The sequence below is a fragment of the Haliotis asinina genome, chromosome 7, assembly GCF_037392515.1.
Source record: "Haliotis asinina isolate JCU_RB_2024 chromosome 7, JCU_Hal_asi_v2, whole genome shotgun sequence".
In the NCBI taxonomy this organism is placed as follows: Eukaryota; Metazoa; Mollusca; class Gastropoda; order Lepetellida; family Haliotidae; genus Haliotis; species Haliotis asinina.
This window is the reverse complement of record NC_090286.1, coordinates 2,445,508-2,467,108: the sequence shown is the minus strand read 5'-3', so window position 1 is coordinate 2,467,108 and position 21,601 is coordinate 2,445,508. Positions and strand designations below refer to the sequence as shown.

General features: G+C 39.0%; 1 protein-coding gene across 1 annotated transcript; it reads left to right on the top strand.

Annotated features, from left to right (window-relative positions):
- Positions 1 to 604: 604 nt before the first annotated feature.
- Positions 605 to 21,025, top strand: LOC137292173 (receptor-type tyrosine-protein phosphatase alpha-like). The gene is made up of 27 exons (XM_067823731.1): positions 605 to 662; positions 3,988 to 4,122; positions 5,708 to 5,911; positions 7,069 to 7,311; positions 8,633 to 8,767; positions 8,906 to 9,052; positions 9,167 to 9,313; positions 9,418 to 9,567; positions 9,789 to 9,926; positions 11,435 to 11,537; positions 12,137 to 12,198; positions 12,829 to 13,025; positions 13,481 to 13,568; positions 14,200 to 14,276; positions 14,427 to 14,463; positions 15,137 to 15,234; positions 15,919 to 16,044; positions 16,494 to 16,642; positions 17,197 to 17,332; positions 17,566 to 17,709; positions 17,800 to 17,836; positions 17,971 to 18,035; positions 18,429 to 18,554; positions 18,943 to 19,068; positions 20,047 to 20,186; positions 20,561 to 20,693; positions 20,954 to 21,025. The coding sequence occupies exons 1-27, from the start codon at positions 605 to 607 to the stop codon at positions 21,023 to 21,025; spliced, it is 3,273 nt and encodes a 1,090-aa protein (XP_067679832.1).
- The last annotated feature ends 576 nt before the right edge of the window (positions 21,026 to 21,601 follow it).

Here is a 21,601-nt window from a genome sequence, read left to right as displayed (position 1 = left end):
GTGTGGAGAGTTAAAACAAATACCACTATTTGGATAATACAATATAAAATACGGGCTGTAGATCGCCAACAACGGAAGGTAGATCACCATACTAGGGACCAAAGATATCTGACCCAAGATCATTGTTTTCTGTTGAATCCATGATTTGATCCTTGACGTGAATGGTACATTAATACTAGGATAAGACAACAGTTCTCTCCAGGTTATCATAAGATATGCACAGGAAAAAGATCTCTTAGATGGTTACATTTAAAGCTGTCTGTCAGGTCAAGGCGTTCACGTCGGTATATTTATGATCAGTGTCGTAAGTCGGGACTGAAGTGGTTAAATATGACTTTATCTCCTCTAAACATACATATGTCTTATGTTGTTGTAGAAATAACGTATCGATAGTGATGCCGACATGTACGGCATGTATTGTATGCAAAGCAGCTACGTTGATAAGCGTTGTTTGATCAGTCTAAAAAAACAAAAAACAAAAAAAAAAACAAAAAAAAAACTAAAAAAAAAGCAAAAAAAAAAATAAACAGAGGTCATGGTGACATGTTCGTGTCATGTTTATAAGGACACAAGAATACGCTTCCTGGTTTGTTCACTGGGCAACATGGAGGTCTCCGTGTTCGGGGTGCTGCTCTGTGTCTCCATGCTGGACATCGTGTCAGGTAATGTGGAAATATTCGAAGGCTTCGATGTACATCACGGATTTACAGTTGTGCACATTACATTTCATAATTTAACCTCGTTTTCTGTGTGAATGTGGTTTTTGTCCGTGTGGTTTTTGTTGGCCCATATCATTTCCAAGTCTTTAGAAGACACTGTTGTTTAAAATGAACCAGTTTCTAGATCTCCTGGGTAATACTATTTTGATAGTTCTCTATGTCGTACAGTTGAACATAAATTGTAAGTTCATTTGACCTCTGTGTATTGTCAGTATATTGCAGCGTCCAGGGAGATTCCTGTATTGTGACTGTGTATTCAATGAGTTGCTCCTTAATATAGAAGCCAAGGCACTACACTGTGAAATGTGTCTTCCGAGCAGCGTGTATTCTGAAATCCGTATAGCATAAGAAGTATATTTTGCACTTTTACCCGTAATTCCCCCTGCGAATTTCCAATAGGAAACAACTTTCATCTCTAGTGGTGATCGCCACTGACGGTCCGGAGAGAACAGTCTGTCCATACCGTGTATGAATAAGTTTGAAAAGTAATTGACCAGCAGGTACAGTTATGTAAAAATGTTGTCAGTCCTGAAAAATATTAATTCAAAATAAATATGTGACAACAGATAATAAATATCACGAAACCTTTGCGGACGTACTTTTAACACCTTAATAATTGACTACACGATATTCATGTGTATTTAAGTTAGGAAGAGATTGTCTGAGATTTTCATCGAGCCAGTCGGGATAACAATGGCTCTAACAACACGTTAGTGGCCCGACTCACAATCAGCTTGTATTTGGCCAGCGGCAAAATAGCTATTTTGAACGCTCTATCCATAGCAACATTAAACGAAGACATTAAGGTAGTATCAAGCATATCGCAAAATTAATGTAATTATATCGCGTTGAATTATGTAGAGAAGCAGAGTCTCAGAGCATGAACAGATCTCCCTAATACATGAATCACCACTCGACGCTCACTTCCTGAAAACATAATCTATACATCAGAAAACACAGGAAAAAGATTTATTTAGGTATGTCACATTTCATGTATACACAGCTGGTTGATATAAGATTGATACACGCTACAGGGTAGTACAGTTTTTACTGGACATGCTATCCATAGTACATGAATTGCCACTGACGATGCCGACAGCATAGTCTCTACACAGCACAGTGACTGCGGGATAACGTGGCAATAGCCAGGCCTTATAAATAGACATACCCTTTCAAATTAGCAACTACCTTCCGACCGGGTAAACATTCTTCGAGTATCGCTTGTACTAACATCGTGTCGTCGAGGAATAGCTGTGTTTATTTTGCCATTAGAATGTAAGCACTGAGACGTCAAATACAAACAAAGTGGACAGTATGCATATATGACATCGTCGCATATTGATCAATCACTCAAACTAGACAATTACTTTTAAAAGTACTTAACTGAATTACAAATACTTTATTTTCTCAATTACAATTAACAAATTTCATTTTTGTTTATCAAACCTGCGTCTCCTTAGAAACAATTTCCCAGTCGTTATGGAAGTTTCCAAACTCGACACCCATTAGGCGTAAGTCTGTATTGAATAAACAAATGGTTTCGTTATAACGCACGGGAGTTTTCAGTACTATATGTACATTAGTACTCACAAAGCATAACACATTCATTTCACGAATGAGTCTTTTCTTAATCACATTATTCGAGGAAGATAATTGAAAATGATGAAACATCCTGTAACAATACACTAAATGTTATGGATGCCATGTTCTTTATGGTTTACACAACGTTTCTGGGCTATTCTTTGCCCCTTCGTCAGGTGGATACTTTGTACACACCCCTCAATACTTCTTCGCCAGTATCCAAGCAAGGAGTAGCCCAGAAACTTGTGTAAAAATAAAGAAGAAGTTGACACCCATAACATTTTTGTCTTATTCCTGAATACCAAAGTCTACATGCCCCTCACTCACCTTAAGAAACATCCTGCCTAGAGTGTACCAACTCGACAGACTGAACCTGCATGCCCGTCGTCCAAGTGCTAGGTACACATTGTGAGATGTGCCCTCAGACATGGGTATCGGTTTTAGTGTCGAAATGACACTTAGGGTCACAGAGGGCTCCAGTGGTTACTGAGTAACTCCAACATGACAACATAACAACCTCATAATGACCAGCAGTCATCCCTTACACGGTGCATTCGTCACAGTACAGCAACCACTGACCTCTCTCAAAGAGCTTGGCACTGCCTTAATGGTTTGAAACATTCACATACATATATTGACAAAACGTTTTGTCTTTTTCCACAGTTGTTACAGATAGTGCAGAGTATTACATATTGATATAGTGGACGGTAACGGAAGTATTGTGAACACAACTTGTGTCCACTTTCATCAGAAACCTATGGCATCAGTAGCACCAGCAGCCATAACGTCCATTCAAAAAGACGCTTATTGTTTACAAGTCTGTGTAAACTGTCAAGTAAAGTTGCTTTTACCACAAGAGATAGTATACCACATTTGGGATATTCACAGCTGGATACACGTATAATGTAAATCCTCCTTGTTAATATGACCGCAAGAATAACATGTGTTCTACCGCTGGTTGGACAACAATGGCTCCCGTGCCAAATGGGTGTGATTTATCAAAATAAAACAGTTATTTTGATGAAACAGTTCGCTGCAGGCATGTTAAGATTTTAACTGTGTGTGAAATAAATGTTCCATTCCGGATGATCCGCCGTAAATAATTTTCTTGTGATGTAAAAGGCGAATCTACGTTGAACATTATCAATTACACTCCAATTATCAGTCTTGATACCACCGGTCTGTGTGAATACAGATCCATTATTGAGACTGAAACTGCATTAGACCTTGTTTAAAATCACTGCGAAAAACATCTTAAGTTGCGAGTTTAAGTACCCACGTCTAATTCCTACTTATATTAGGAAGGAATAGGAATCCAAACTAATTATTTCAAAAGAAAATACCGGAGAATATTAATCTCGAAACACCATGAAAGGAGACATACAATAACAAGAATGGTATTTTTTGATAAACCTAAATATGTAAAATAGGGCTGAAAGATATTATACTGTTTTCCTGTTTGCACCTGACAACACAACGAGGAGGACTTAATATGTGCGAGAACTTTCTTGACATTTTGTCAGTATGCACATGTTGTTGGTATTGGCTGAATCAATTGCCGATAACGAAATTATTAATAATATATTTTATTTGTAGTGAACATGTGTATACTTAAATAACTGGAGTTAGTTTTAAATAATTGCATGATGATGTGTTGTTTGGCTCAGTAAATACCTGTCTGTTACAGGAATCTGTCATGAAGGAACATACGGCTATGAGTGTGGTTACCAGTGTCACTGTCCTTTAGACAAGTGTAATGCTACCAGTGGCTGTAGTCCTGGAGATTGTGACACAGGTTGGTCCGGACTAACATGCAATAAAGGTAAGTTATTTATGTGACTATTAGAGTCATGCAATGTGGACAGGGCTGGGAAAACGTGAGATTTAAGCTAGTGATCATTTTACAAGACTTTAAAGACACGATTCAAACATTTTTTTCTCAATGAAAATTACTACAAGACCTGAACCCTCTTTGCTGCATTTCTTCTATTCAGAAAATAATTGTTACAATTATGTTTGGACAGTGAGTGAGTTCACTTTTATTCCGCTTTTAGCATCATTGCAGCAACATCACGACGTGGGACCCAGTTATAGCTTCAGAGTACGGTACCCATGTGGGGAATCGAACTTTGCCTGACGAGTGAAATCTTTCACCACTAGGCTACCTTAACCGCCCCCTTGACTGACCTGACAGGTGAAACAAAGCGTATAACGAGCGTTTCTCACTTATTATCAACAATGTATCGGTCACTTTCTATTCTCGAAAGTGGTATTTTGTATCCAAATGTATGCATGAAATAATCGATATCCAATGCAGGCAGTGAGACTGCATAATATCTTGTGAGTAGATAACCAGTCTTGACACAGACATAGTATCTCAGGCGAAACGACGGGGTCACACTATCATTATAACTTTACGTCAGTACAGCAATGGTACGAACAAGCACATGAAGTGTGCATGGAAAATACTTGCTTCAAAAGTCTGCAGTGTTGGGGGTTCGTTATTTGGGGTCGTCAAGACAGCGCTTCCTGCAATACGTCCCAGTTGCTGTCCGGCCTGGCTGGTCTTTGTGGAGTCATTAAGGCCCCTTAAATCAGGATAAGCGTCACCAACCTGACTATGCAAGGATTACACGAATCCATCTATGTAAATATTAAAAATACAGTATTATAATCTAAAGCAGAGTCAAGTTGACGTACAGCTTAACATTTATTTACTAATCTTCGTTGACGTTATAATGTTGATACTCCTTGCCGCAATGGACTCACTGGACTCAATGCATATCATGGCCTGTTATAAAGATCGGAAGTGGCTGGATGGATATGAAACAGTGGGGAGATTACTTGATCATTAAGAGACCCTATGAATGCATGTAATATCACTTACCTCCGGGGTTTCTTTGAGGTGAAGAAAAAGTCATTTTCCTTTTTCTGTAATGCCAATTACACTGGCTGCATGTCGTGTACTTACCTTAACTGGTTAATCGACATGAGTCAAAATAATTGACCAAACTCAAACATTCATTTAAGTAGTCTTGTAATCCCAGAAAGGAAAACACATGCGACTATATACTTTCTGAAACCTACAACAAAAATGTCACCTGCAGTCCCTAGACGCTTGGATTACCCAGCCATTCAAGACTCTTTACAGAAGACACGAGGTCAGTCACATTTCTGACTCGATAGGGCCTCTACCTGTCCTACGTAGTTATAATGCCACCCTGGACATAATGCCACAGTTTCTCCTCTGCAAACAGTGGCATTATAACCAGGGTATACTGTTGGAGACCATTAAATTTACACTTAGATCACAACACGCATTAGTTATGTGTTTTGGGGGAAGTGTATTGCTGCATATATTTAGTTAGAGCAATGGTTCATGAATGATTCCCTCTATTTGGTCACAGGCAATATAGCTCTCAACAAACCCACATCGGCCAGCTCAGAGTATCAGGCTGCAGGCAATGCTGTAAATGGTGACAACAGCACTGACAACTATCACCAGTGCTTCCATTCAGCCTGGAGAGACAACGTAACAGAGGCATGGTGGAGAGTGGATCTTGGGAAGACAGTCAGAATACGTCATGTCACAATATACTTCAGAACAGACTGTGAGTACAAAGAGATGACATTTGACACCATGTTTCACTTAGATATACGTTAAAGAGTACAAATCTCTGATTTCTTTCCGGTTGTCTGACACAGTTAAGGTGAGGCACTGTGAGGTGAGGTTGTTTGCTGTCTAAAGGAAATGAACGTGACAAGAAACTTAACTACCGTCTAAGGACTGAATGAAATGTGGTTCATCATATGTAGAAGTATAGAAAAAGTATCGAATTTCTTGTGAGTTATATCCCGAAATAGAAACGTGAGTCTACAGTCTATAGTCTTGGAAAAGCCTGGGGGTTTATCGGCAGTTTGGTGATATCATCTGCGTATTCACGAGCAATACCAGTATTAAAGTAAGTCAACAACTTGTTCCGGATAATTATTACAGATCAGTACCACTTTATGTCGATACATCATTTCCATTATTGGCGTGATATATGTACCATAAAGAGTTAACTGAGCGGACCTTTATTACGTTTAGGTCACGGTACAAACAAATACTGTTGAAAATTCACAATGATTTGTACATGAAATCTATACTAATCTTATCTCGAGCATTCGGAGCAGATGCACCACGCAGCGTGTGTACTTTAAGTTATGTCTCATTTTAGGGTTGAACTTTATCATGCGTATAACTAGTTTTCTTAATGTCCCGAATCTGCCACATATGACAAGTGAATTCCTTTTATTAGAGTTGGGGTTAATGTAATATATTGACAGACAAACGACGAACATCTAAACGGATAGTTAAATTACTATTTTTTTCATACAAATGGCAGGGTGCGCGTTTTCATATTTCAAACATTGCTCGACCTACCTGTTCCAACTGGTAAATTGTGATTAGATGTTCTCAGCTTACGTAAATCACTGTTTGGCTGTGAGATACATGGTTTGACTGTATCAGCAACACTGTCTGACACTCATGTGAGACATCTCGGCGCACTACATTCCTTCAGTTCAAGTCGTTCTGAATACACTTATGTCTTTATTTGTTAGAGTGATGGAGTTTTTTGAACAAACATCTGCCACATCGTCCAATAATTGTATAAAAGAAACCCACACGTTACTTTGTTTGTCGCAAAAAGGCTAAGCATTTGATTCATCAGTGGTGACCTATGATCTGTACAGAATGATAATATTGAATCATAACATTGATCAGATAAAGTTCGTCGGAATGGTATCGAGATCTACATAGCTGACAATGCCGCCTCCCCAACTGATGGAGTCAACTGCCATAATGTGACAGGGAACAGAAACGGATCAGGCATAGATGATGTTCTGGACGCCACATGTTGTGGTGACGGGCGCTACCTGGTCCTGTACACCACCACTGTCAACACCGAACTACCGGAGTCAGGCGTAATTGTGCCTGTCTTGGATTTCTGTGAAGTGGAAGTTGACGGTAAAAAGCAAGAAGTGTCATTGGCCACCTCTGTCGTTTGGAAACTGTACATGCTTTTACATCACGCGTTTCCTCAATAATGTAACAATTTCATAACAATATCTATTTGCATGATAATTCTTTTGACTAAATCAGTGCCATGCATGCAATAGAAACGTTGTAATCTTCGCTATATTTACTTAATCAAACTATTAAAGTAGGTTATTTGATTGACTGGCAAGGAATATAACATATCAAGCATGACAAGTGAAGTCTTTGTGACTAAATATGGAAATGGTCAGTTTGTTTATTCAACAGTTATCACTGTAATTGTGTCAAGTTTATTCCAACTGTCTCTGGTGAACACTTGTATGCAGAATACAGTTGTCCCCTTAGTTAAAACCTGTCATTAGTCAAGTATAGAATAGTGCCAGGATCTGAATGGCAGAGTGGAGTCTTTATACTTGTTGTCAGTTTTTCTATAAAACCGCAATCGAAACATGGACCTTATATTAACCTTGAACACTATGAGTTCAAGAATGTAACATAGACTCAACCAGGTAAACGTTTACTTATCATCTCCGACATTTTGGTCTTCCACCATGCTTTGGGTTTCCAGAATCTATCCGGAAACCAGAAACACATACGGCGCATAACATAATAGGTTTTATGTACTAATCATAAATATACAAATGTAGAAGACTTCAGGATAACCTCCTGTAAAGCAACATAAAAGTACATGTAACATTATACATAGTGTGGCCAGATCAATATACCAGTGCCTGCCACTGTGGACTATTACAGAAACAAATTCTTAAATTTCACTGCGTTTTCTTTGGTTAGTCCCCACTGCACTACAGGGCAGGATATGTCCATCGTGGTCATGCGGTCACGTGTCATGACAGACATTCAGTCGTTCATTCTTGTAGTTGCATTGTGAACAAAACATGAATGCAATTCAGTACAGTTGAAAGCAATATTGTATATTACACATAGTGTGATTTTGTAAAATTAAGTTCACATTTAAAGTTCAAATTGAGACCCGTGAAGATCAAGATTAGGACTGGTCTTCCGCAACCTATGCTTGTCGTGAACCGCGACAAATGGGTCAGGTTGTCATGCTTCAGTTTGTTGAAGCACGTAATCCCAACTGCGAAGACGAACATGATATCAGTCACTAATATGTCTGGTACAAATGCCTGGACAATTACAGAATTGGACACCAAACAGACATCTAGTTTGAGGGTAACAGCATTTGCATAGTGTTATGTTCGCGTTGAAACAGTTACAGTTGAGTATGTTGCTTTGTGAACTTTGTTTACGATTAATGATTCACTTTCAGTGTGCAGCAATGGTACTTTCGGTGATGACTGTGACAACTACTGCCACTGTGACGGCGAGGTGTGCGACTACGCCGACGGCATCTGCCCTGGTGGAGTCTGTCTACCTGGATGGACAACAGAAAAGTGTGATACAGGTCCATGCTGTTGGAGTGTTTAAACCTGATGTCTGATCTTTTAGCAGATATTTAAGTACTCTATATATGAATGGTCTTTTACTTCACAATATCTTTGGGATGTTCGACTCACATCAGTATCACTGGTTTGCATTTCAGCATGTGGGTTTGGTTACTATGGAGTCAACTGTAACAAACATTGCCTAAACAGGAACTGCAAGGGAGACAATACTAGCTGTGATCGCGTGACAGGACAGTGTGATGAAGGCTGTGCGGCAGGTTGGAATGGAACAGATTGTACTAGGGGTAAGATATTTACTGAAAATAATTTTCTGTATCTACTAGAGTTACTACATGTAAAACTTGTCAACGTTTATGTTTACACATGTTCGTATTTCTGCATGTGGTATTTATTCACAGAATGCCTACATTCTTATGGCGAGGGCTGTTCCAAACATTGCTCTGACAGGAATTGCTCCGAGTCCTCGTCAGACAGCTGTGATCACGTGACCGGGAGATGTGAAGGTGGCTGCAGGAGAGGTTGGAAGGGTACAGACTGTACAGAAGGTTTGTAGTCAGTCATACTAGTCATGACCAGACGCTATTTTTGTTCTTTTGACTGCCAAATTTTGTTTGGCACATATTATAACTCTATGCTTTCCTATTCACAGCCTGCATCCTAAAGGAGGAGTATGGAGCTAACTGTACAGGTAACTGCAATATCCGGATGTGTGATGGTGGGAATGACACATGCTCCCAGGATTCAGGCCGATGTGAGTCGGGATGTCAGTCAGGGTGGAAGGGAGAAGACTGCACTCAAGGTAACATACAATCGCAAATATCAAATCCACACTAATATTGATACGTTTATGAAATTATATCATACCACCAAATTATATAATGTGATGGACGGACATTAATGGAGAAAATGTCTTTATGATGAAGATTCACGCAGAAAATATGGATACTGATGTTATCCAGCACATCGTTATCTACGCTGTTTTACACTAACAACATGACCTTGGAATTCTTCTGCTTTCAGTGTGTAGTTTTGGTACATTTGGTGCCAACTGTACTGGCGTTTGTGGTCAATGTGTGGACGTCCACGGCTGTCACCATGTCAACGGTTCCTGTCTGAGTGGATGCAGTGACGGATGGACTGACCACAACTGTACACAAAGTAAGTGGAGGAATAGGTCTTTAAGCACATTAATTTGTTTTCATGTTGAAAACTTTCAACACCAGAGAGCGGGAAGCCTTACTTCTCTGATACCAAGTTCCTAAAGAGGCCGAGGTGGTAGCTGAAGTCTACTTTCATCAAGGAAAAGCTCCTAAAACATCATAACTACAACATGGCATACATAATTTGAAAGGTCTAATCCTGCATAAAGATAATACAGTTACTACTGAAGTGTTTAATAAAGTTTACTGTGAGTATAGGCTATCATATTCATAGCGTCCAGGTTAAACACAAAGGAATTGTAGGGTGTCATGGTATTCTTTTTACTTTCCTGTTTCCTATATTGTTTTGGTGTAAGTAATAGGAATATCATCATAAAACTATTCTTTAGGACTGTATTCATGATCGCCTATTTCCCAATAACAAGATTTTCCCGGTCAGTAACATAAAGTAACAGCGAGAAATATCTCCCTTTTTGAAGCTTTGTACGAACAACACGTAAGAAGATTCGTTTGATGTTTAGTATCGTTCGATACCTCTGAACAGTGATAGAAATATAGTTAACTTTCCAGTAGCATTTTGGCAGTTGCTATTAGCGATTTTATTGGATACAATGTTTCTTATGACGCTATTTTAGCCGTCATCTGTAATTGAAGCACATGGCCTAAGGCGACCAATTGTTTAGATATTACTCTCGTGTAAGCAGAAAGATCTAATATATGAGATCTAATTTGTGGATCACCATTATATTTTGTTACCCTGAATATATACACGGCGCCATTAATGGAGGGTCAAGCTATTGATAACCGTATTTCTTAAAAGTTGAAAAATCGTTTTTGTTTGAAATATGTACAAGTGAATGTTTTGCACACTTTCTTAGCAGTATGGAATACACACCAGGTCTTTGCAATGTCATTATTACGTTCTTTAACGTCCGACACATTCGGTTACAAATGACACATTTTATTCAGATTGTCAATGTGGAAATCCACCTGCCATTTAATGCAACATGATCATGTCCCTAAGGAGATGATTCCTGATATAGCATCGGTTCATAGTTCCAAAAATAAGTCGGTAGCTTACATATTTGTTCATTAAATATATAAATATTTGTTTGTGGATTGTGTATTCATTGTTCTGTATGTTAATCCTTATTTTGTCTATCCTCTCTTTTGGAGTCATTTGGATTGAATGCTGTTAGTTAATTGTCATTAGATATTGCCTAATACACCTTCTGTGTATAGTTCAGGCTAGTGTGTGTCATTGCCCCGGATTCCTTGTCTTATGTATAAATAGTTGCAATCATATGGAATTAGGTGTATCATTCTCAGTGATTTTGCCCTCAATCTTTGCGTCATTAATGGACCTTTGGACCACTGAAAAAGTGTTACACTCAATTCACTGACGTACAAAAATAATCTGGTTAAAAATATCCCAGGTTAAAGCTACAAGGGGAGATACCTACCCTATATTTGCATTAGTGTTCCATAAAAGATCTTCTGTTGTAGAGCTTGTTGAAAAACCACCGACGAATGCAGCTATCGTAGCAGGATCTGTAGTTGCTGGCGTCGTTGCTGCAGCCATCGTCATCGTGGCTGTCGTCTTCGTAAGGTGACGAACTCTTAATGTATATGTGCACATGCTAAAGTATTGGGGCGAAACATGAATTTTGTTTTCGTTCATGCTTATTGCTGTGCATGTTTTAACAAACCCCAAGCCTATTTGTTAATTCCAGAAAGGGTTCCTTCAGACTGCAACCTCTTTCTGATGGCACTGACTGAGTGACAGACGAATAAGTAGTCAGTTATCACGGCCATTGGTCTTCCAGATCTTGGACTCACCTTTACCTTACCAGTGGGCATGTGCTGCACCACAAGTCAAATAATAACTGTGTAATTGCCACCGCGTTGTGAAATTCATATTTCCATGTCCACCTGAAGATGCAACGTACAGCTTTTGAGACACTGTGTGAAATAAGTTCATTCCGTGTGCAGTTTACTACGGCAAGGTATGATCGCCTATTTTGGGCCAAACTTTGAACAACATTTCTTGGCTTCAGGTCAGACTTAAGTAATGCTCATGGTTATTTGTCCACCAGGTTCAGTTCATTATCGAAGGCGTATACCAAACACAATACCACAAAATGAATTGTCACCATTTAACAATTCTGTATTGTCAAAGTGTGAATGACATTATCCCTCTTTTTGCAGACGACGAAGAGGTAACCATAAAGAATCTGAGAGACACACTGTTATGGTCCAAATCCAGAATGGTTAGTTCGGAAATTATTCCACACATGACTGTATCCTGCATCTAAGTGATTAGTTAGAAATATGCACATAGTACCTAAAGCGAGAGGAAATGATTGAGTGAGTTAATATTTAACGTCACATCGGTAGTGTTTCAGACATAACGCGACGAGAACATTTAACACTGAAATGGAATAGATGTACATCATAAAAAAACTGTCAACAATGGACAACAAAAATTCTAGAATATCACATATATAGACATGACTAGCATGAAAAACTAAAACATTATAATTAAAGAAGACAACGCAATATAAAACACAGGCTTTACATCGCCAACAACTGAAGGTAGATCACCATACCAGGGTCCATGGAGATTTACAATTCCTTTACTACCTGCATTGACCCTATTTGGATTTACACCATCCACTCGGCTGCTGGCGATTATGCGAAAATTTAACCAAATTTTAAAAGACAAATATACTACGTTTACAATCGGGTAAGCAAAAATTAAACTGAAAGTTTTGTGACTTACGTACCCTCCCAGAAGGGCAATAAGGAAATGATGGTGGAGTGTATCTTTTACTAACAATGTAAAATGTTTGACCATTTGACTGACCTAACAAATACCTATGTCTCACTTCATGCAGAAGATGACACAGAAGAGGCGGGAGCGGACAACCCTGTGCCTGTCCTTAGGGAGGACGAGGACAATGTAGAGGAGGACCACAACGCCACGTACTACAACATAGCGAGAACTCCTGCTTTGACGGTGGTGTCTGTAGATCAGCTGGGGGAACGGATCCAGGAGCTGCAGATGCCCGTCGGGGGATTCCAGGCAGAGTATCAGGTAAAACAGATTTTAAGTGGAAAACATCCTGTTTACATGTTACAACATGCGATATTGTCCAGAAATTCACAGATTTTCGTGACAACTTCAAATAGATCAAAAACAGAGTATCAGGGAGAGTATCAGGTCCGACGGATTTGAAGTGGAAATCATCCACTGACAAGTTTCTGAGGGCAATTTAGAAATGCTATGTAGATTATGTCAGAACATGGCTTAATGACAGATCTCCATTACAACCTCAAACAGATCAGAAATATAGATTGTTATTCGTATTGAGTTCCCAGTCAGCTTATGCAGTCTCCTACTGGAAAAGGTAACTTTAATATTATTGGGTATGATTTTTTAAATATGTTCGGGTGGTTGATGGGTAGATATAAATACAGAACTAGTGGATAACTATCTCTGTTGTCACAACATGGTAGATATATGATAACGCCTGATATATATTTTGCCAGAAATTACCCTCTGACTTCACCAAATCTTACACGTATTCGCAACAACCGGAAAACAAGGGGAAAAACAAATACAGGGGTTACTATCCTTGTGAGTATACACTGACTTTGTCTGTAGCTTATAGTGTTTGCTCCTGAGAAAAGGGTAGTATTTGTTTGATTTTTGTGTGCTTGCGTGTGCCGGAACTGTTACGTTGTGTTGTTAAACGTAGCATCGGGAAATAATTCTGTTATATATCAGTAAACAGTATGATCTGATAAGAAATCCCCACGGAAATTTTAACGCAGGGCACGTTGTATGATTCCGAAGATTCATAAACACGTGCTTGTTTCCACTAATAGTGATACCAAGAGTTCACGAAAATGTAAGCTTGGTCCTTTGGAGGCCGCCATAACAAACACTTGTAGATGCAAGTCAGTTGTTCGCCTGATGCGACACATAGGCATGATGTGGTAAAACCAAACTAAGTACTGCAGGGGAATAAGTATGTATTACTGGTGACACAAGTTTGGAAAATGGTATCCATACGTCAACCTCAAATCATTTTGAAAGTTTTTTTTGAGAGCATGCATGTTTTGATCAGCCTAAATCTTATTGTCTTTAATTACATATAATTCTCCACCCCGTGCTGTCCAGAGATAGATCGTAGATATAACACTGACACATTCAGTGTCATGCTAAACAATGTCCCTATACAGAGTATGCTGTCGTCGTTGTACAGATGACGATACCAGGGTGGTGTTGGAGGAGCTGACAGACCAGCCTGGTTCTGACTACATCAACGCCAGCTACATCGACGTAAGTAGGATCATGAACCACCACGATTACAACTGAGCAAAACTTCATAAAAACATGACTTTTGGTGTCACTTTGCCCTTTGATCAATATGAACGATTTCTGTTTACTAACACAATAAGAACATATTCTCCTTCTATCCTTCCAACACAGGGCTACTCCCGACCTAAGGCTTACATAGCAGCCCAAGGTATGGACATCTTTATTTATGTTGATTTGAAAACCATTTAACAATATAATTTGACATACGTCAATACACATAATACATTTTCCAATTCAGATGTGAAAGTTGTAAAGTTATGAACACTACTCATTTACACTTAAGTCTGAGGGAAAATAATATTTAGATTTTGATAAAAACGAAGAGTTGTTATTATGTTTGTAAGCCATGCCACTCTTTCCCAACACCACACCTTATTATTAGTTTATTGTTTTATCACCGTCATAAAAACATCAAGGAAATATTACTGGCGAACATGCCATCGTAATGCAATTATCAAGATTTGACTCGTAATAATGTAGATATTGTTAAAAACAAATGTTTACATGATGCATTTGTGCATCACGTGGTACACCATTTCATTTGAAATTGTTCTTATGTCTCTATGGTTGTGAATCTAATATATTTGGTGATCAGTGTTAGCGAATAGTGTATCAGCTGCATTTTGGAAAAATATTCAGGTTCAAGAAAATTCTGAATTCCCATGAACATATATGTGTGACAAGAAGCTAATTCCTGTTAACCAACCCAACCCACTCCTTCAACGTGATATGAAATGTAAACAAGATAGATAGCGGCAGGTAATGACTGTTCCGCACAAGAAATGTTGTCTAGTACATCCGATGTCTTATATTACGTACAGCTCCTAACAGGGTGACCCTGACAGACTTCTGGAGGATGATCTGGGAACAGAACTGTACAAGGATTGTCATTCTGACAAACCTCATGGAAATGGGAAGGGTAAGTCCTACAATACCACATTAACGTCCTTATGCCTCCAAGTTAGTCCCACATTTACATTGCACTAAATGGTACATATGCACAATACAAGTTACATGTCCACAATGTCTGTTTGTTGTGTGTTTTGTTGGCATAACATATATATTCATTATTACAGAAAATGGTCCTAAGTAGTATATACAAGGTCAATAATCACAACCTGAACTGTGATACAGCCACAGCTACATGCCGACAAAATACATCCTTTGAAAACTGAAATGATAGTTTGGTGTAAGTTTGTTTGTGTCAAACAACTGACGATGAATTAGTCAGCCAGCTAAATATTTGAAACAAAGTCCACGATTGAAACGCATACACGTTCCTTAATAAGTAACGGACATATAAAAGCAAAACACCGTTGAACATCTCGAATCTCAGATTCAAATCCAGATCAATGATACATGTATGGCTACTCTAGATTAGAACTTACCAGTATAAATCACTGCTACATTTAGAAATTGTAAGTTTCGAAAGTATTTGCAGCGTATGTAGAAAGATAAATATAATATACTTTAAAGATGAAGACTCTCATTGAGATAGACTCTCATATTGATATGAATCCATCCATGTTATGTGAAACGTGATGGCAATGTGTGTTCACATCTTCATCATCACATTTCTAATCCGACTATTGTTGCCTGCCAGGTCAAGTGTGAAGCTTATTGGTCAGATACATCGGTCATGCTGATCGATGGCTTCACGATATCTGTGACCAACATCAATCTGCGAGCTCACTGGACCGTTAGAGAATTACAAGTTACACAGAGAGAGGTGCGTACACTCAAATATATGATATACACTACGGTATGATACGCATCAAACATTTACCAAAGTTGAGTTCATTTTGTGGTTTCTGGAATGATGATCTGTTAAAATATAGTTTTTGGCAGCATCATATTTTAGAATGCGACCACATTTCCATAATCTTGAAAATAAAATGCCAACGTCACAGAAAATGGAGTGTCAGATATCTATGGAAACACAATATGTGCGATTATGAGATTGTTTAAGAGTCCTTCATACAGTTATATCTATATCACATGTTGACTGTCAGGTCGTCACGGAAAGGTGGGAGTACACATTTTGTGGTAGAAAGTGAAAGTATTTAGTGAAAGTGAAATTTCTAATCCTGGATAGCTGAAGCGCATTGCTATAAACATCTCTTTTGTCACCTTAAAGTACAGTGTGTTCTAATCACACAAAATAATTGTTTGGGGCAGACAAACACAAGTCGATGTTTCCATCATTTCCACTTCACAACATGGCCGGACCACGGTGTCCCTGAGGAGATGGCTTTGACTGAGTTTCTGTGGCTGGTCAGGACATCACTGTACACACAGGATGATGATCCGCTACTGGTTCACTGCAGGTGCGTGTTTTGGTTCATCATGGATAACGACTCCTGTGTATATGTATGTAAGGAAGTTGAGATTATATATCTTTACATTTCTTTCGGTTTTACGACAATGTGTGGTAAAAACACAAACAAGAAAACCAATCGACATGTGTTTGCAGCGTCCTCCAGCTCTGGGCCGCCCGAAGGTGACACATCTCGTCTTGTAAACGCCATTCAGAATCAACCCATCTACAAAATTGCATTTAATATTCGTGGAGGAATTTACGGCTCCACATTAGTGGAATACAAACTGCAACTATCATCAGTTGACTTATTTTATGTTTGAAGAATCTTCAGGTCAACATCAGTTCAACGTCACAGACGGAAATGGCGTCTGTTTACAAAGGTCATAAGTTCAATTATGATTGTGTTGTGTTTATATTCTGGCACTTCCCGCAACTCACTGTTACAGAACTCTATATTTGCATGGCATTTTAGATGTAACTAATTATTGGTAATAAAGAGAGGATTCGTTGAATACCTCCTAGTTTGACACTTTTTACGTTCATCCATGGTACAATGTGCAGTGCTGGGATCGGCCGGACGGGAACCTACATCGCCCTGGACTACCTGCTGGACCAGGCTCTGGCTGAAGATGCGGTGGATGTGTTTGGTTGTGTCTCTGGGATGAGAGACCAGAGGAAGGGCATGATACAGACCATGGTGAGACACCGTAACTCTATTAGGGTGTTAGTGTGGCACAACTGCCAACGAAACTGGATCATGACTGACAGGAACGTAGTTTTTCCGTACTCAACGATACATGTGACATTACATTGGTTGAATGGCAGAATTTGTGTGTTTTTACCTCGGCCAAAATACCCGATACTTGTACACATATGCGGCTGTGAACAACAGTTACTGTTTTATACAAATATTACTTGTAATTCCCCCAGGAGCAGTACATGTGTGTTTTCTTCGCTCTGCAAGAAGTTCTGGAGTTTGGAAACACAACCTTGGAAGTTGAAGAATTTAGGAGAATCAGAAATGTGAAGACGGTGTTTGAAATGGGACGCATGTCCATGGCAACGTTTATACAGGTAATTTACAGTTTTGTCAAAATACAAAAACAACAAACCTTTAATTAGATACAGGACTGTTTTCATTTGTATGTTTATGTGTCTTTTTAGAATCTGAACAGTCAAAGAACCTCACAGTCGAAAACTGGTGAGTAACTCAAGCATCTGATGTAGTAATACATTCTACAGAGATTTACTCATAAACCAAATCATCAATAAACATATTTAATTACCGGTCTATATAATTCACATAACAGAAATTCTTATGACATCAAATTTCAGGAACCGTTGTGAAGGGCCGTGTGTGGGTCGATGGTCGTTCAGACATCATGGCTGTGATGACACCGGTAATGACATCATCTATTTCGTTGTGAACTCACTACTTACGACAAGCCGTTTTTACTGGAGAATATGCTATTTCGTGACTTTCTTCAGGCATTTACAGAGCATATGTAGTGGATCCTAATTTGGAGGGTATCCATATACATACATCTTTATTCGTGTCCATTGACTGTTCTATCTAGTTTGAATCAAGTCATTAAGCATTAACGCTGTGCATATGCAACTCGCTATAATGCATCCTATCAGTTAATAATCACCTAACATACAGACAATTTCACTGTAACACGCAGGAAACTAAGAGAATCCTGACACAAACAGAGCTTATATGCATAGTCTTTCTTACCGTCCATAGATTTATGGAAGAAACATCCCACTTCATTGTATGTTGTATCATTTAGTCCCACCTGTCCATGAATGGTTACCTGTTAATTGAGGCCCCCTCCGTCACCACGGCGTCTCTGTTCTGGAAACTCACAGAGGAACAGGAGTCTTCCACTGTCATTGTCCTGCCAGACTCGCACCAGGTAGCAAATTGCCATTTCTTATGCCCACGTTCAAGGATGGTGTAATACTGGTCATGTAACTTCCAAGCATTTAAACTTACCTTCACGTTAATGATATAAAGTTGAAATGTGACATGTAAATACAAACTTAGATAGGAACTGCAGAATGAACTTGCTGACATGATTATGAAATGAAGTCGTGCATAATGACCAATGTAACATTGTAACGATGGCACAAATAGGTGCAAATATCCCATGACAATTTAATAATTATTTTATTTGTTTGAAGCGTGTTTGGTACATAATCTGGTGCGTTTAAGAAGAAACAACACGACTGATGTTGTGACATTTCAAGATACATATAAGTATGAAATGAAATCAAATGGCAGTTTTGATGACGCGGTTGCAGCGTCTGTCCAGTTTTGTCCCATCCGAGGGTGACAGCTTAGATCTGAGTCCGGTCACAGTGAGATGTTCCACGGAGAGTACCATCAGTCCAAGCATCGTACTCAGAAACATACACAGGCAGATGGAGGTAGGTTGTCATTAATTCCTTCACATAACTGAACGATACATATCTATATTCCTTACAAACGTTGGGGAATATAAAGGATCAAAGCTAATTGCAAAAAAGGACATACGTGCCGACTACAAGCATCCCATCCAAGACCGTTTATGTCTGTGAAGCGTTACAGTTAAACCCACCCCATTGTAACCATAGTGTGGACAGGTACCGAGTGTCGTTCTCCATTTTGATGTGGGATGCATGGAGCCAGAGTAAAAATTTAGGAAGATAGAGAAAAATCAGTGCAAAGAAATACACAGTCTTGATAATTCTGTTTTTTTGGGCCCGTGACGGTCCAGAACATTCCTTCAGCAACTCATGCTTGCAATAACATGTGACTATGCTTGTCGTAAGAGGCGACTAACGGGATCGGGTGGTCAGGCTCGCTGACTTGACTGACCCATGTCATCGGTCCCCATTTGCGCAGATCGATGCTTATGTTGTTGATCACTGGATTGTCTGGTCCAGACTTGATTATTTACGGACCGCCTCCATACGACTGGAATGTTGCTGAGTGGGGTGTAAAACTAAACTCACTCGCTCACTCACCTTGAGTGGTATGTTTAGAAGTTGGTAAGGTAATGACAAACGACATCTTCATTCGGATTATGCGACGTTTCGACAACGATACAAGAATCTGTATCGAAACGTCGCACCATTGGAATAAAAAGGTTGTTCATCCATAAAAATTGTCCTTTTCTGACTAATGGTATCCTCATAAACAAATTCGTTTGATGTAATGGGAAATAGAACTGAAGAAACAGTATAAGCGGATCTTGTGGGAACACCAGATGTTCCTGAAAATAATAATAAGAAGAACAAGATTAGAATATAGAACATCCAGTAGTGGGTTGTATTTGCGTCACCTGAACAAAGATCCATTCGAGGGAAGATTGCAGGTCAATTGGTTAAATAGCCAAAGCGTATGAGTGTATCACATTTCAACAGAATTCTACGTCTGTTCTGGTCGATGTATACATCTTAAACAAGTCACCACTGGAATCGCATGACACTCTATTCAACCTCCTAGAGCAAGTCGTCATTCGTAGAACAGGCGCCAATACGAGCCCAGTCACCATCGTTTACCAGTAAGTGAGGCGTTTCAAACAAACACTGCATCAGCAAGCATATCCTGTCTACCTGTTATTGTTTATTAATCATCAGAACCAAAACAACAGTATTGTACAAATATTTTGTCAAACAGTGTCATCCCTTCAAAATTTCTCTTCTAGTGAAACTTGTTATTGTATGTATATACAAAATCATAATTATCATGAGGAGAAAGAGACAACACATGTGAAAAAGGTTACTTTTTGTACGATTCAATTTAGTGAGTCAGACACAAGTGTACTCATAATCTGCTCGTAATGTACTCAGCACCCGAAGCGATTTCTTATGGACATCAAATACATTTTTGTAGCATTTATTGCCATCACCTTAACCATAATTTAATGTGCAACAGAGACAACAAACAGAACGCAGCCATGTTGTGCATCCTGGGGAATATCGTCCAAGGACTGAAGTATGACAAACGAGCTGAGATCTACAACAACATGAGGGCGATGGTTCACTGTCTGGATCAGGACATCACACAGGTATGTCGATGTTGTTACAGATGTCGCAGTTGACAGTTTTATATCGTCCATAGATGACATTCTTTCTGCCCATGTTAAACATACATATTTACTGCGACAGATATGTGAATGTTCTATCAATATGATGTGCGCCATAGCTCTCCTCGTGTATATTCATATACAACTTACAAGATCATCAGAGAACGTGCTGATGCAAAGACTCATGATTCCATGTCATTTTTTCACCAGCACTCACTGCACATGCACTTGTCTCCTTCCAGGATGACGTTGCCCTGTGTTACGACGTGGCCAGTACCTGGCTGGAGTCCCAGGACATCTACGCCAATATGTGATGAACTCTGGCACTTCTCAACAATACTGATAGATTCATAATTTGAAGATTTGTATATCTGTTCTTGAGATCTTTTTTTACTCAGAGGGTTTGAGTTGTACTTAGGTTAAAGTATGTTACCACTGTTTCACTTAGTCAGCTGTGTATATTATGTAAGAACATGTATATTTTTTGTATGAGCCTTACATATTTTACAGATCACGCCATCATCCAATTTAAGTCCTAGTGTACTGGAGACCACTTTTTAATCAGTAATCACCTAACTCCGGCTTGTGGTAGATTTATGCATACATAAAGTATGTTACACCTACCGACGTTGCCTGCCATGATTCAGTATTGTTATACTTAGAGCTACTTGTACATTCTTCAAATGTTATAGTCTCTTAGTATATCTCAAGAAATATTTGCAATTTTGCTAATTCTATAGCATTGGTTAAACATGTGATGAAGAAAACATTTAGCCAAACTGAAGTGTTTACAATAAATGCATCTACCGATGTCTCTTTACGTCTGTCTTCATTAGCAAACAGGTTATTTCATTGAACAGGAAGGCCAGTCTCTGCGCATTTTGGCGTAT